Raw genomic sequence first — 17678 nt, 5'->3', positions numbered from 1 at the left:
GAGACTACCACCAGCAGGTGCATTGTAAACAAATTGATTTTACCCGAACCTGGGTGAATCAAGGAATTTGCAATAGTTGCAGATGTGCTAGTCTGTCGTAGCTATATCTTGTGACTAAATTACAGGGTGGTCTGTACCAAAGTGGTGCACTTTAACTGTAACAGAGCATATATGAGCACATGTAAGAAAATCAGCAGCAGCCTATTATCCTGTTCCTTCATTCTCATTTCATATCTAAATGTTATCAAGCCAGTTTTTATCTATATTTGCATTTTGTATACTTCTGGCCCTTCTCCTCTTCTGATGAGAAGCATTCAGCTTTGAAAGAAGTTTCTTTTTTTATCTTAATTTTCCCTTTTTACTTTTCCTTACTGTGCTGATGATATAACAAAGTTATATATAACTTATATTCCTAGTCTTCATTTATTTGTTTGCTCGTCCTAACAGGGTTGAGCTTTTCTTATCTTGATGAGTTTTGCCTTGTTAAAAATATATTCTTTGATAACATAATTGTATTATATATATATATATATTGTCAACTGCAGCCAAATAATGTGGAACCAGACCTCCTGGAGATTGAGCCATTTGCTGACACAAACCAAATTTGGAACCAAAACACTGATTTGAACCAGATAGAGCCCCAACAGCCAACTCTTGACTACAATATTAACATAACATCCGACCCCAATGTTACGCACAGTGTGCAACAGGAAAATCTACGCGAGTATCTTGACAGCATCCCTGCCTACTATGATGCCATAATGGTACGGGGTGGTCGTTTCATCAAATCGGAATATATCACTGTTGAAAAAGGCACCCATTACATGAAGGACAAATTCTTTTTGAAGCCCAATGCCCCAACAAAAAATGTACAAGTTGCCCGGGAGACTCTCTTTTGTAGCGGACGCGGCAACTGTGTTCGACGATGTGGTGGTATTGGGACTTGTATCAAAGGTAAAGTCTCTTATTTTTCTTTTATTCATGTATGGTGTTCTCTGCTTTTCTGCCAGATCTTAGATTAGAAATTTTTATTTATTTAGATTAGATATTTTTATTAACAAATAAATCTATAATCTTATTTCAACTTTTTATTAAAAGTTTTGGTGTTTATTTAAACTTGCACTTAAAATGAAAATTGTAATTAAAGAAAATGCAGAAAAAAACTTTGATGCACATGCCACGTACTTATCATGGAACGAAGATGGCATATTCCAAAAATCACGTAATTTGATCAAGTAGTTATTTTTATTTAAGAAAATCAAATTTTATGATGTGCTCAATGAAAGAGAAACCATCTGCCATGTTGAATTGAATTCAAGGGCGGACTATTCACAAAGGAGGACAACTCTGTTCTACTATTTCTTTTCTCATCAATGGTTCCTATTTACAATGCCTCCCCACGGGACAGAGTTAGACACCAGGGTCGTTTTTTAATGTGGAGAAAAAGAACAAAAATAAAAATTGTCTCAGTCGTGAAGGATTTCTCCTCCACTGACAGAGAACAAGAAATTGAAGTGCAGCATCTGAAGAGCAGGTACTCAATGGTTGCTAAAAATATTTAATCGGTAAAAACCGCAAAATTTGATTTTCTTAAATAAAAAAAATCCACTTAATCAATTTTCATGATCTTTGGAATGCCATGATAAGTAGGTACACAAAGGTTTTTCTTTATTTTTGTTTTCCTAAATAAGAGCAAGTCTAAATAAACACCAAAATGTTATATACATTATATATATAAAAGGCTATATGTTTGTCTGTCTGTCTCCATATTTTCCTACTCTATCTCCTCTGAAACTAAAAGTCGCAGAACGGCACTAGGGGCCTCAAATGATTGGATATTTTATGGAATGTTCTTTTATGGGTTTTTAGCCGATTAAAATAGTTTTTAAGGGGTCAAAAATGGGTCAAAATGGAAACAATTGTTATACATTTTGTATATTCATCTTAGTTTTTAATTTTTAATCAGTTCATATGTGTGTCAACATCACCAGCTTTGAATGCTACAGTTTTAGTTTCGATTCTAACTGATGGCATCCCATTTTTTTTTTTTTTTTTTTAACTTTTGAAATCACGACTTTATAATATATACAAAATCTGGACAAATTAAAATATCATATTTAAGCGTATCTTATGTCTGGGCAAAACCGGACATCCTTACCCCGCTAATATATAGCCTAAAGAAGTTTTGCATATTTAAAAAAAAAAAAAAATGATAAAATAAAAACACGCATATTACTTATTTTTGGAGGACTATTTTTCTCATCTCGAGTGTTATTTGTGCAATGTTTCATTTGCCTACAATCCTCGTCAGGCATGTTGATCTTTATCTTGAACTCAAGACGAGAACAATAGTCCAATCAAAACAAGTAATACAAACAATCAGCCCTCATCTCAACAATTCAGAACTGCATTAAAAAAATGCAGTTTAAATTCCTAGTTATACTGAGTTTGACATATCATAGACTTGTTATAAAACGACTTACAACCAGAAAATTCACAATTACAAAAAGGAATCCAACTATATAACAGGGGGGGGGGGGCGGAATAAGAAACCTTAAATTATATTCTTAACCCTGTGGGTCCGATCCAATTGAGCAATAATTAGCCAAAAAAAAAAAAAAAGCAATAGGCAATTAGCCAAATTATTTGATAACGTATTATTAAAAGTTATTAAATATTGGCATTGTCATCTTTTTAGCTATGTTGCTAGGGCTGATATATAGGCTGTGCAGGGTTGGAAGAGTTGAATAGAAAAACAAGGATCATTAGCTGTTTACCATGAAGCTGTTTCAGAGATTTAAAAACAGGACAACTGTTAAATTCATGGCTCTCTAGTTAGGAAAATACCACTTCTCCGATAACAAAATGTAGACACAATCCAATTACTATTTCACTTATATATAAATTTTTTAAATATTGAAATAATATACTTGGCCTTCGGGACAAGATCAAAGTGTAGTATCTGTTCTCTGATACATACACAGCGATAGTCAGTGTTGTTCTGGCGACACATTCTCGTGGCCGGCGAGCTTGTTGGGTAGCGTTCTGTCCGCACCCCCACTTTGTCTGTCTTTCTCTGCTCTCCCCCCTCCCCCACGGGGGGGGATCCGAGCTGATAATTTACGACCTTCCCGCGAGGGAGGGTCGGAAACACTTTCTCTCTTCCCTCCACTAACTTCCCACTCCCTCTCTCAGTTCTATCTCCCCTCTTGCCGCCTTTGGCGCCACTTCTTTTTGGCGCCAAAGTCGGCTCCCAATTTGGACGTCGACTCCACGTCACTCATTTTGGTGAATTATACAGGGAAGAGAGAGCTTCTTTCAAAAATGGACACCCCCAGCCCGGGGACCACCAATACCGATACCCCCAGCCAGGGGGCTACCACAAGAAAAACTGCTCCCCAAGAGGACGACTCCCCAACAGGGGAAGCAAAAAGCAACGGGGCATACCGCCCGGACACTAAACCAAAGGACGCCCCTCAGAAAGGAGAAAACTCACCAGCAGCTCCCCAAGAGGGCGACTCCCCACAAAGGGGAGGAAAAACAATGTTGGACGGGGCATCCCGTTCCGACAACAAAAATCAAGAGGCAGTAGCCCCAAAGGACGATAAGGGAGACAGTGCTCCCCAAGAGGGCGACTCCCCACAAAGGGGAGAAAAAACAATGTTGGACAGGGCATCCCGCTCTGACAACAAAAATCAAGAGGCAGTAGCCCCAAAGAACGATAAGAGAGACAGTGCTCCCCAGGAGGGCTACTGCCCCAAAAGGGGAGCAAATCAAGAAAACGAGGGGGCATACAGCCTAAACCTCCCCAAAACAAAAGGGGCAAAAGCTCCCAAAGACAATAAAGAGGACAATGCTCCCCAGGAGGCCGACTCCCCAAAAAGGGAAGTATTTCCTGGAAGAAGTATAGAGCAGGGAGAGTCGGTCCCAAAGGAAAGCGGAAAGGAAAATGCCCCTCAAAATAGCAACCCTTCCGCCAAGGAACAGCAAAAACAGTCCAACCTCACCAAAGATCCAACACCAACAAGAGGGTCGGCATGGGGGAAGACTGTAGAGAAGCAACTGTCCCCTCAAGAGTATAGAGACTTGTACTTGACCAAGTACAGACAATACATAGAGGGGGCAGAAATTAAACCAGTGCCAGGCGCTTGGGAGGCAATCGAAGACAGAGTGCTCTCCCTCATCATCTCGGATATGCCGGAAAACCGCCTCCTAGGGATGAAAAAGGAAGACATGGCAGGGCTCCTACACAAGCTAAACATCCCGGTATTATACCTGTACCAGAGGAGCTACGCCATGTGGGACATCCTCCTACCCACCAAGGAAGATGCGGAGAGACTCTCCCTACAGGAAATTAAGTATGGGAGAACAAAACTAAAGCCCGAATACCAGGGCAGGACAAGGACCCGGGTGCAGGTATTCAATGTACCTATGCAAATATCAGCAGAAATCCTGGGATCCTTCTTCACACAGTTCGGCGAGGTGGAAAAAATAACCCCAGTGCGGTCGAAAACCGGCATGCACTTGGGCAGCTACACTGTGGCCATGAGGCTAAAGAAAGAAGGCTTCCAGGCGATACCAGCACAGCTGACATTTAAGGAGGCAACTATGACAGTAGTAGTGGAGGGGCGTCGTCCGCACTGCTGGTTTTGCCAAAAACAGGGTCACATGGCCAAGAGCTGCCCTCAAAGGTCAAATCCTACTCAAGTGACACTAAAGGCGGTCCCAACCTCTGAGACAGCACCAGTGTCCAAACAGGCTGTCACAACTCCTGCAACCAGAGCACCAACCCCAGCACCGAGGAAACCCAAAACTGTGCAGGAGCCCAAAGGGGAGGAATGGATCACGGTAATGAGGCGGAAACGGAAGCCCACAATCCCATCTGCCACCGTCCCACAACCAACCCAACAACCGAGGCAGCAACAACAACAGCAGCCTCCACAACAGCCGCAGCAACAGCCATGGCAGCAGACACAGCAGCAGCAGCCAAACCAGCCGTTGAACCAGCCGCAGCAACAACATCAGCTGCCGCGGCCAATTCCACAACCAATGCCACGAAAACAGCAGCAACAACAAAAACAGCAGCAGCAGCAACAGCCAGAACAGCAGCAACAAAAACGGCTGCAGCAACCAGAAAAGCAACAGCATCAACCGGAGAAACAACAATTAGAGGAGCAGCAACAACCAACGGTCCCCACACCAATTGAGACGGGGATCAAGCGAAGAAAACACTGCTCCTCTGAGGATGAATCTGCTAGTGAGAGGGAGAGGAACTCAACCTCACCACTCCCCGGTTCATTCAAAAGAATAAAAAAGAAAAGGAAAGGGGAAGAAAAGGCAGCCCCCACTCCCTGTGAGCATACACCACCTCTAACAACAACACAACCCACTTCCACCCCCATACCACATACTGCACCAACACTAGACACCGCACTAACACCAACACCAACATCAGACACCGCACCAACACCAACACCAACATCAGACACCGCACCAACACCAGAAACTGCACCAACACCAGACACTGCACCAACACCAGACACTGCACCAACACCAGACACCGCACCAACACCAACACCAGACATCACACCAACACCAGACACCGCACCAACACCAACACCAGACACCACACAGACACTCGTCCCCACACCAATGCAAATTGAGCCGCCATCCCAGAAAGAAAAGAATGAACCCGGGAGGGGGAGAGACCCTTCAGATTCTCCCACTTACGGACTCACTCCAACAGGGACTCTCGCCCTCGAAACGAGAGAGGAACTTTGTTCTGTAGACCCCCTGTCTGTGGCAATGGGCGTACCACACCGGCAGAGAAAAAATTTAAAACCTCTGCTGGACTGCCAACAGATAGGGGGAAAAGACGTTAATGTCCCCTCTAATTTCCCGGACGCCCCACGGCTAACAACTTTCGTCAGGCTTCCTGAGGCCTGCAAAACCAACGTGTGGACAATGCTGGAAGCCGCTGAAGGGGCTGGTCCGGGAATTGAACTGATTAGGAAAAATGACCCTTCTCTTGAGGAACTCGCAAAACAATGCAAGGGAAGGGTCCCAGTGTTGGTCCATCCGTCACTCTATAGGGCCCTTAAATTGACTTACCCTTTGGATGTCGGCGGCATTGTGAGAGAAGGTCAGGACATGAAAAACCTGACCACCTTGAGCATTGCACACAACGTCGGTGTCCTTTCCCCGGCTGACTTCGGAGCTGAGTGTAACACACCTTAAGGTAGGTACCATGGCTTTGAATTTGGCTAGTCTGAATGCGAGGGGCTTGAGATCATCGGGCCGGGCGGCTCGCCTCCGGCACGACCTCTTGTCCCTGGGAGTGGATGTCGCTGCGATTCAGGAGACGCATTTCGTTTCCTCTGTGGACTGTCAGGTGCTGGCCCGAGACTTTGAGGTTTTCTCAGCATATGGCAGCCCGCGGGGGAAGGGAGTTTCCGTGCTGGTTAAACGTACCCTGTCGGCGACGGTCGACGTTGTCCATAGAGATGCAGTGGGTAGGCTGGTTGTGGCCGATGTTGCCGTAAAAGATTCTGTGTTTCGGGTGATTGCGGTTCATGCGCCCAGCACCGCTCGTGAGAGGGTCTCATTCTTCAGTCAGCTTGACGCGTTTGTAGATTGTCGGAAGCGGGTAGTGCTAATGGGGGATTGGAATTCCATCTTAGACCCCGACATAGATAAGGTAGGAGGCGGAGCTAGAGGATCGGAGAGGTGCGAGTCCAGCCTGGCTGATCTGATGGCTAGATGCGGTCTGGTCGACAGGTTTCGGGTCGAGCATCCAGGGCGGGAGATGTGGACGTGGACCAATAGTGTTTCCTCTTATCCAAATACCTATTTGGACAGGATGTTAGTTAGGAGAGGCGAAGTAGACTTCTTATCTTGTCCCACGTTCACTTGGCTAGGCCAGACGGACCATAAATTAGTTATGGCCCGGCTGAAGCTAGGAAATAGGCCTAAGTTAGCGGGGTACTGGAAGTTAAACACCTCCCTTCTGGAGATACAAGACTTCCAAGATCAGTTAAGAGAATTGATTAAAAAGGCACTAGTGGGGGCGGTTACCGGGAGTAAGTGGTGGTTAGGTCTCAAAGCCAAGATCAGAAGCTTCTCCGTCAAGTATGCCCAGCGCCTCGCACTAGATAAGGCCAAGACGAAGAAGAAGCTAGAGCAGAAACTAGCCCAGGCTACGGGGGAGGGTGATAGGGTTAGTCAGGAACTAGCTAAGCAGGACCTTCTACGCGAGACTAGCAAGCGTTACGAAGGCCAAGTAGTTAGAGCTAGGCTTAGAAAGATAGGCAACGAAGCAGTCAATTCTGATGCAGACGTGCGCCGTGAGGTTTCTAGGCGTGGCTCGGACAAATACATTGCAAAAATCAAACATCCGAATGGACGCACCCTGGAATCGACTCGGGAGATCTGCGAGGGGTTTCGAGAACATTTCGAGGAGCGTTTTACGCAGCAGCCCGATCTTCCGGTCCTTGAGTTTAGCGACTATTTGGCCGACTCTCCCCGCCTCGAGGCGGCTAGAGCGGCTGGTTGCGAGGGCCGGGTGACGGAGCGGGAGGTCTTTACTGCGCTGAAGCAGGTCAGCTGTGACAGATCGCCAGGACTTGATGGTCTGCCATACGAACTGTACTTGAGGCTGTCGCCCATGTTTCTGCCTCTTCTGACGGATATGTTCAACCATTGGTTTGCTCAGGGATCCATCCCAGGGCAGGTGACCAAGGGAGTGATCACATTGCTGAAGAAAGGTGACGGGCATGGAGGGGAAGAGTTAGACGACTACAGGCCCATAACTCTGCTAAACACAGAGTTGAAGATTTTGGCCAAGGTCCTGTCGAATCGGCTGCAGGTTGTTATCGACGAGTTGGTTGAACCGGAACAGAACTACGCTGTGAAGGGGAGATCGATTCAGAACAACTTGCACCTGATCCGCATGATCCTAGAGGGGGGAATAGATGACGACACGGAAGCCGCGCTGATAAACTTAGATCAGTCCAAAGCTTTCGATAGGGTCGACCATCGTTTCCTGGCATCTGTCTTAGAGGCCGCCGGTTTTAAACCGGACTTTTGCAAGTGGGTCTCCATAATGTATCGACAGCCCATGGCTGTCGTGCAAGTGAACGGAAAGCGCTCGAAACCCTTTGTTATCTCTCGGTCGGTTCGTCAGGGTTGTCCGCTGTCGCCCCTGCTTTATGTCCTGGCTTTGGAGCCTCTTCTCCGCAAGCTGAGACATGGGGAGGCAAATTCGGCCCTGCGCGGAATGGCTCTGCCTGGCGGCTCAGCTGCTAAGGTATCCGCGTTCGCCGATGATGTCACGATCTTCGTGTCGGGCTTCAGAGACATTGAGGTCGTGTCGGAGGCACTCACACAGTACGAAAGAATTACAGGGGCCAAGATAAACCGCAACAAGTCGGTAGGACTGCGGTTGGGCGCATGGAGTGGCAACGCAAACCTCCCTGCGCCCTTCAGCTGGACAGATGGCCCGGTCCGGATCCTCGGCGTGTGGTTCGGACCGGGTCTCCAGCTTGACAAGAATTGGTTGGAGGTACGGTCAAAGGTGGAGGCTGCAGTCAGTTCGTGGCTTCCTAGGAAACTTTCCTTAAAGGGTAGAGCTGAGGCGTGCGCCACTTACGTCTTTCCTCTCATCCTTTACCGACTGGCCGTACTTCCCCTGCCTGCACAACACCTAAAAGCTCTCGTCGAACTCTTGTCCTCGCTCCTTTGGGACAGAGGAAGACACTGGGTGAGCAGACAGGTCTGTATTCAACGTCCGTGTGAGGGAGGCTTGGGAATGCCGGACTTGAAGTGTCATCGAGATGCTGAGAGACTGGCCTTCCTGAGCAACTATATGCAGGAGGACCAACCGTGGCACCCCGTGGTTACTGCCGCCTTCCCCGACCTCGTTCTCGACCCTTCCATCGAGAGCCGTCGCAGGCCGCGGGGAGAATCTGCCTACATGAAAGAGTGCCGAGCCGCGCTAAAACGACTACCAAGGTCCAGTGACCTTGTGACTGCTACCCGTAGGGAACTCCACAGGGATCTAGTGAGGGAGGCCGCTGACGACCCGCTATGCGCGCGTTTGGGGTGGCAGCAGAGTGAGATCCGCTCCGCGTGGAGCTGGGCACCAGGTTCGAGTCATCTGAACAATTCGGAGTTCTCTCTGACCTGGCGATTGGCCCGAAATGCACTTCCACTCAACAACATACAATGCAGTTCTGGGTTTCTGGAGTCGCCCGATTGTCCCCGTTGTGGGACAACGGCTGTGGAAACTACGGATCACGCTTTCTTTGATTGCCGCGAACTCCGCCAGTACTGGTCGTATGTCAGTGGGGTGACGGCTCGCATCGATCCTGAGCATCCTCGCCCAATTACTGTATCCAATGTTGTGGACAACGTGAGGCCGCCGTGGGACCGGGAAAGACAAATGGTCTACGTTACGATTCTGGCCGTGGCGAGAATGGTGATTTGGACGTCGCGTCTGCAAGGTTGCCGGGAGGTGTTGTCTTTTTCTGATCAAGATCTGATCGCGTTCTTTAAACACCAACTACGGGTGAAGATCAGATGTGATAGAAGAAGGCTGCATCGCGCGGCATTTGACAGAAGATGGATACATGTGGCAAGTCTGTGTGTACGAAGAGGAGCCAAATTCGAATACGTGTTCCCCGCCTAGGTGTGGAACGCGCAGTTCTGTAAAGTTAAATTAAACAAGTAGTCTCTCAGCTAGCTGAGTGTGTGTTCCATCCCTCCCCGATTAGGAAGCCTCCAAGATCCCCATCCCCTCTTACCTGCAATTTTTGTTTTTCACCCCTTCCTCTAAATTTTACCCATCTTGGAGAAAAAGAAATACAAACTAACCTCCATCCCTTACCCACAAAATTTTCTTTTCTCCATTCACCCCCATCTAGAGGGCATCCCCACCTAGAGACTGACCCGCAGAAGCGAGGTTCCTTTTACAAACCTAGTGGAACGGGCAGTCTATCAACTAGACGGGGTTGGGAGGGTCCTACTAATCACCTTTTGTTTTTTCTTCCCCCTCCCTCGACACAAATGAATTATTGTTACCATTTTATTGTTATCTTTTTTGTTTTTACACGTCAATAAAAAATGTTTTAAAAATTGGGAGTTACTAGGACGTCCCCCAAGATGAAAGGGTGAATGCGGTATTATGGTGAAAGAAGATACTAGCTGGGAGAAACTTTTGACTTTGTTTAGTTCTGGAGCGACAAGGATGACCAACGACCCCCAAAATCCCCCCTTTTGAGTTGGCCATGTGCCTAAGTTTTTTGTTCACCGTTAATTTTACTGTATTTTTTTAACATGAATAAAAGATTTAATATCTCAAAGTGTAGTATCTGTTCCAGCAGATACTGCAAGCAAAGACCATATGTGGGGGCGACCCCACATATAAGACCTTGGTCAATGTAGGGGAAACCCTTCATACCAATTGTCACTATCCAGCTCCCCTACTCCCCAGGGAGTTGGTCCCCATTTCTCCTTCACTCCTCACTTTAAAAATCGGCTTTGTGCCTAATTTGCTCAGTGGGGGAGCAAATAAATACCTCAAAGTGTAGTATCTGTTCTTCAGATGCTGCACTTCAATTTCTTGTTCTCTGTCAGTGAAGGAGAAATCCTTCACGACTGAGACAATTTTTACTTTTGTTCCTTTTCTCCACATTAAAAAACGACCCTGGTGTCTAACTCTGTCCTGTGGGGAGACATTGTAAATAGGAATAATATAATATATATCTCTGTTATATAAATGGAACTTTGTATGTCTGTGAGTTCATTCCCTATGGACTCAAAAACGGCTAGGCAGATTTTTATGAAATTTCACACAAATGTACTTTATGTGCCTGGCAGTGTTTTTTAGATAGGTTTTCTATCAGAATGTCTTCGATAAGTATCGATGATCACAATAATTTGATGAAAGAAGGAACAGGCGATTTTGATCAAAGTTAACACCTTATAGTCTAACATCACAAGTGCATTTAAGACGTTTTTTTACCACAAAAGCCAAAAGGCCTGACATAAAATCAAGAGTAGGTTCTTTGGTATGATAGCGGTGTGTTCAAAATGAATGTTTTGTTTAAAGCACAATTGAACTATGATACTTAATTTTTTCATTTTAAACTTAAATTCAAGCCATTATAACTGCACAAGCAATAAGGTCAGACATATAAAATCAACAGTAGATCTTTTTATATGACAGGAGTTCATTCCAAATGAATGTTTCTGTTTATACCACAATTGGCTTTTGCATTTTAAACTTTAATTCAAGCCATTATATATAAAAAATAATTTTATAAAATAGTAGGTTCTCTACAGTGCAAAGTACACTACAATGTATTGTGAACTAAGTCACTGCAGGGAGGCATGTAAAGTTTCATCCCCAATGATCTCTACAATGAAAGGGTGGAATTTTACTGTTGGTCTGGTGGATCAGAGGTATATTGCTTGAGGTAAGGACAATTGCAGTATATATATATATATATATATATATATATATATAATTTTTATTTATTTATTTTTTTTGAACACACTCTGTTGTTGAAGTATTTGTAAAACAAGCACAAGGATACAACACTGCAGTGATGAGACAGAGGCTGGAGTTTAGTAGACAGTGTGGGAGTTCGTTTAGCAACTCCTTTTTGCTCTCTGTCCAGATGTGGCAACAATGCACCATGTATAAGCAAATGGTGCCTTTCCTGCATGACTAAAAATTTTGAGTCTCCTTATTACTGTTGAATACTGGGGTGGGTGTGTCAATCATACACAGTTATCTATATGGCTGGCATATATTTATGTGCATGTCTAGCGGTGCTGTATGGAGTCTATATATATATATATATATATATATATATGTGTGTGTGATCATCTATATAATATACATGCATATTATATATATTTAAGGTGTCTCTATTATCTCTAGTGTGTATAACGTATAGATACAGTTCAACAAACTGGACAATATTATACAAGGACAGTTCTTTTTAACAAAGGGACAGATAACATCTGTTTCGAGATTTATTCAGGCCAAAAGGGGAACATACCTTCGTCCATAGGTTGGTCTTGATTGATGGGTCTTTAAAATTTGCAATTAAGATTCATCTCAAGGAAGTACAATCGACACTCCTGTTATATTTTCATGCAACTTTTATTTCCTGATGTTCCCCAACTTTGTAGTTGCAAGCAGTTCTTTATTTCTGCATTTTTTGCTATTTCCTGTGCTTAATAGCTTACATGGCATACAGTGACTACTATTACTGTCCACTATCTAATCCGACCTAGTTCTCCTTGTCTGTCCCACTCAACCTTTCTAAGTGTCTATCTTACCGTCTTCCATCTCTGACGTCACCATTAAATCATCTTTGTTTTTATTTTGATCTATTATCCTAATTTTTTCTTTGTTAAAAATTCCAAAGTTATTATATAAATCTTTAAAATAAATATTTTATCTCTCTAAAATACCTAATTCGTTTTGATAACATTCTTTTTGTTATCCAAAACTTTTTCTATTCACATTCATAGTCATCCATGACATTTTCCGGGAGGCCAACAATATAACACTAGTGTAATGTAATCTATTTCTTTCTAACAGACCCAACACGTATGTAGACTCAGTCGCAAAGGAAAATTACATTGTGATCACAACTTTTCTTGTAACCAAAACAACTATTCGCTGTCAGTACAGGGTACCAGTTGTACAAAGTTCGATTTTTCTTAGGAGTAGAGAGGGTTAGGGTTTCATGTTTGCAGGCCGTCACTGGCCAATCTGTCAACAGCAGTTTCCTTTTCCTTCTCTTTCTTCTCCTTTTTCCTCTTCTACTTCCTTGTTCCAATTCCACTTTTTCTCTATATTCATCCCTATATACAGATACGTATTCGAGTCTGTGATGTCATGCCTACGCCATGCCCAATGCAATTCTGTTGTTGTTCTATTTTATACTAATTATTACTAGTGGAACCTTTGGAAATTCCACAGCGGATTCTTTCATATGTAATATATTGATGTTGGCATTCTGTGGATGTTCAGCGTAAATGGAAACGCCCTGATATTATTGTAGCTCTTTTGTTCAAACTGCAAAAGTATTTATCTAAGCTAGCAGGGACGCCTGGCATAGCCCAGTCATAAAGTACACTTTTTTTTTTTTTTTTTTTTACATGGAGTTCACCACTTATCAAGGCTCAATGGCCACTCAGGGATAAGGGTTATTGTGTGTACAGTAATCAAAGGGATAGTGTAGCAATAGTATTGGAGAATTGGTAAGGTGTCATTACTTTGGGGGGGCGGTTCATCAGGAACTTGTTTGTGTTGGACTTGAAGACATCCAGGTTGAAGTCGGGAGGGAAACAGGCAAGTGGAACAGAGTTCCACAGGCGTGCAGTTCTAAAAAAGAAGCTTTGTTCATGGCATCTACGTTTTGATTTAGGCACAGATAGGGAGTGGGGAAAATTATTGACGGTGGTTTCAGCTAGTTGGGTGTTTTTTGAAAAAGATTGGCGAGGGGGGGACCAGAGAATGGAGCTCAGACGAGCACCTGCCATGGAAATAACGATAAAACAATGACAGGCTCGCTACGTCTCTTCTGTGGGGAAAGAGGTTGCAGGGTAGAGAAAAGGGCATCCCCCACCAGGCCACGGAGTCTATTTTGGACTCTGTCAAGGCAAGATAGGCTGTTTTTAGCAGCCCCCGCCCAGATGTGGCAGCAGTACTCCATCTTTGGATGTACTTGGCTCTTATATAGATAGAGAATTGCATCATTAGTGAGATATCTTCTGGAGTGCTAGAAGGATCCCACCATTTTCCCAGCAACCTTGGCCACAGACTTGATGTATGTGTTCCATTTAAGATCAGGAGTAAAGGTCAAACCCAGGAGCTTATCAAAGCCTGGGGCCTCCCTTAGACGAGAGCCATCCATTTCAATTGATGCCAGATGGGGATCAGAGCGTTTATGATGTAGAGATAGGAGCTTGGTCTTAGATGCATTAAAGGTAACCAGCCACCTCTTTCCCCACTGTACCACACGCTCAAGATCAGAGGAGAAAGAATCAGAGAGAACATCATCATTTACAGCCTTTGATGTGTTGCCATAGATGGTCGTGTCATCAGCATAGATGTCAACGAAAGATTTTAGTATGTGTTTTGGGAGATCATTGATGTAGATCAGGAAGAGAGTTAGGCCCAGTATGGACCCCTGAGGGACTCCAGCATTAATACTGTGGGCCTCTGATTTCTGCTCATCAACCACTACTCTTATGAGCCTATCTGAGAGAAATGACTTAATGATAGAGAAAACATTTCCAGTTATACCGTAGCTGGAAATCTTGTGTAATAGGCCTTTATGCCAAACCTTATCGAAGGCCTTTGATATGTCGAGAGCAATTGCCCTAGAAATGAAGCCTTTGTCGAGGGATTCACTAATCCTATGAGATATAACCATTAGCACATCTGCTGTAGATCTAGCAGAGCGGAAACCATATTGCGTGTCGCTAAGAAAGTTATTTCTGCTGAGGTGGTTGACTACTTCTCTATTTATTTATACACTTAAATATATTTTAATTTATGCAGATTTCGTACATATTATTAGAGTCGATTTTTGATCGATTCTTTATATTAAAAAATTGTGATTGCCAAAAATATATATATGTATCCATATGACTTGGGTGCATCAGCTTGAACCGAAACCAAAACTCATGAATAAGAAAAAAAATGTATATAACTTGAGTTCTTTCAGCTATAATCAATAATACAACCTAAAAGCATAGTTATTTCCCTTGGAGTTATCGCCTTTTAAGGAGAGCACATCCGGCATGACAGGTTGACAAGTAAACAAGATTCTTTTTTGTTATTGAAATATTGAATTTCAAGTGAAACCAATGGTGTCTACTGAATTGTCATATCACAGTAATGAACATATCCAAAAATTACGAAAAACGGTAAGGTAGAAAATTAATTATTAATGAAAATAGTTTTTGAAGACAATTAATGAAAATTGAATTTTACAAAAAATAAAATAAAAAAATAAATAAATAAACCAAAGAGTTCTAATTGTAATAAAAGGGAGGTAAATATTTTCTGGAGACTGAAAATCTTTGGCCAATTTTGCAAAACTTAATTTTCGCTAATTATTTTTGTGTGACAAGTGGAGTCTCTAACTGCTGAGCAATTTTGGGTTAAAATAGTCCATTCAAGACGGAGTATGAATTAAAGTTTAAGGACTGCAGGGAAATAAAAGGAACAGCTTTAGATCAACAACAAATGACCTTCACCTTCGCACATGCACACGGCAGTCTGTAAACAAACAAAAAAATGGGTTCATCTTTGTTACTGTACCTATTTACAATGCCTCCCCACGGGACAGGTAGACACCAGGGTCGTTTTTTAATGTGGAGAAAAGGAACAAAAATAAAAATTGTCTCAGTCGTGAAGGATTTCTCTTCCACTAACAGAGAACAAGAAATTGAAGTGTAGCTTCTGAAGAACAGATACTGCACTTTGTACTGAAGCAAAATTTAAAAACTTAATTTTTGCTAATTGTCTTTAAAAACGGTTTTCATTAATAATTAATTTTGTACCTTATCGTTTTTCACAATTTTTGGATATTTTCATTACTGTGACAATGATAATTCAGTAGATACCATTATTTTCACTTGAAATTCAATATTTCAATTTTTCGAATTTAGCTACAATAACAAAGAAGAACCAAACAAAATGTCGACTAGCTACAACCACTATAAACAATTTCCTCCACTCTCTATCTGTGCCTAAATCTAAACAGATTCCATGAATAAAGATTTCCAGAACTGCCCCCCTGTGGAACACTGTTCTGCTGGCCTGCTATCCAGTTGAATATAACATGATAGCCTTTTATCCCGGGCTCTCAAAATCGGCAAAGATCAGACCATTCTTGTAATGACCTGGTCCCTGTTGATTTTTGCGGTGGTTAAGTTCTGTGCAGTTCTAGGAGGTCCACCCTCCCAGGTTTTCTCTTTTTAAGAAGGTGTTAGTTTATTGCTAATCTACCATACCATTTACTTTTACCTTATAAGTTGTTGAATAAATGTTAAAGATTATACTTTGTTCTCTGTTCTAACCTTGTGTCTAATCTCCTTCAAAATTAAATAAGTTTGTAATAGATGCAGTGGGCTGGTAATGCCAGAAGCCAATTCCTAGATTTTATTCCCACAAAAGTTCAAGTATAATTCCTAGTACTGAAAAATATTATGAAAAATGAGATAGTTTAATTATGATTGGATGAAATTTGGGTGCCTTGTCACCCTCACCATCTACACATCACTGCTTAGTTCATTCCATCAATCCTTCATATTATTTGGATTCATCAGATCCGTGGTGCAGTGGTTAGAGTACTTGGAGAAATCAATTGCAAAAGTGATTTTCTCTTAAAGGTTGCAGGTTCAATTCTCAGTGTGGGCGACTGAAAACTACATTACTAAGAACCTCTATTCAGTCATGGCTGATGGAACAAGAGCATGCTACACTCATGAAGTAAATAAAGAGTTCCGTTCAAAATTCTGTCCAGATTCCTGAGTTCGGCAGAAACATTTCCGTGTTCGACAAGATACACCTGAAGAAGGTCGGAGGTTACATCGACTGAAACATTGTGAAAATGACACTCAAGGTGAGAACAGTAGTCTGAAGAATTCAAATAATACAAATAACCAATCCTCATCTCAAAAATTCGGAAACGTAATTCTCAATCCTCTCATAATAGTCTTCATCTTTCAACTGACAATCATTCTGTCTCAATGACCCTTATCCTCTAGTGGCTTTGTCATTGTTAAAAGTGACAAATAAATAGTAAAAACAAAAAATGAGAAACAAAATTTTAAAAAAGCAAAGAATTTCAGAAATCTAAAATTGATTTATTCATTTGTTTTATCTTACTTTTAGGTTGTCCACGTTCATCCGAGCGTGCTTCTGGTGGGCACACATGCTATTTCCAAGTGAAGCTTGCCATGTATGCATCAGCAGTTGGGGTATGGCAAGTACGCAGCCAAGGTAGCCATAATGGCCCTGTGGATTCTTGGGACAAGTCCATGTGTCGCCCAGACATGATGGGTCCTGTAGAGACTGACATGCTTGACCCCTCTGTCTCACTGCATGGCGGGGTCGGTGACAACTGTGTTGGTGGAGGTAATGACCTCCCTACAGGAGACATGTTGCATAATGATGGAATAAAAGTTGAGGTAAGTATTCAAACTCCCTTTTCTTCAGAAAAAAAAATTGTGTGTAGCCGATAATGGGTTTTAGTGAAAATAGAGTTTGAAATAAAAAGGAAAAAATATGCTGGAAAATGCAAGAATTGAAATGAAATGAAAATGAAACTATGACACTAAAACTAGGTGGGTTTAACCAGCTTCCTCCAAAGGAGAAAGTTTCATGGGAGTGTGAAATTCACAAGCGGTCTCCAGTTGCATGTATATCTTTATGGGAGATGACGATGTTAGGTTTTTGCAACTCCTACAGGGAGATGTTGCCGTCTTCCTACATACAGGTCCTGGATATGACCTTAAACTATATCCAGTGGTGAGGCCCCAGCTTGCGGGCTTTGGGGAGTGTGGAGCCACCTTTTAATTGCCATATCTCCCAGGTCCACTCTGACCCGGAGTGGTAGCACCTGTTAGGGTCCCAACTATGGGTT

At 43.0% G+C, this 17678-nt stretch overlaps 1 protein-coding gene across 5 annotated transcripts in view; it reads left to right on the top strand.

Moving 5' to 3' along the window:
* LOC145242558 (uncharacterized) overlaps positions 1–17678 on the top strand; it is a 66107-nt gene that overhangs the window by 25813 nt on the left and 22616 nt on the right. For all 5 annotated transcript variants that reach the window (XM_080105646.1, XM_080105644.1, XM_080105645.1 and 2 more), the window contains 2 exons: positions 546–954; positions 16928–17223. In XM_080105646.1, the coding sequence (XP_079961772.1) occupies positions 546–954; positions 16928–17223 (705 nt within the window). The remainder of the gene's footprint in view (positions 1–545; positions 955–16927; positions 17224–17678) is intronic.

This window comes from Euprymna scolopes, chromosome 21 (assembly GCF_053919585.1).
Source record: "Euprymna scolopes isolate OS-2025 chromosome 21, ASM5391958v1, whole genome shotgun sequence".
Classification (NCBI taxonomy): Eukaryota; Metazoa; Mollusca; class Cephalopoda; order Sepiida; family Sepiolidae; genus Euprymna; species Euprymna scolopes.
The sequence above is the reverse complement of the archived record's forward strand: the minus strand, read 5'-3'. Positions and strand labels throughout refer to the sequence as shown.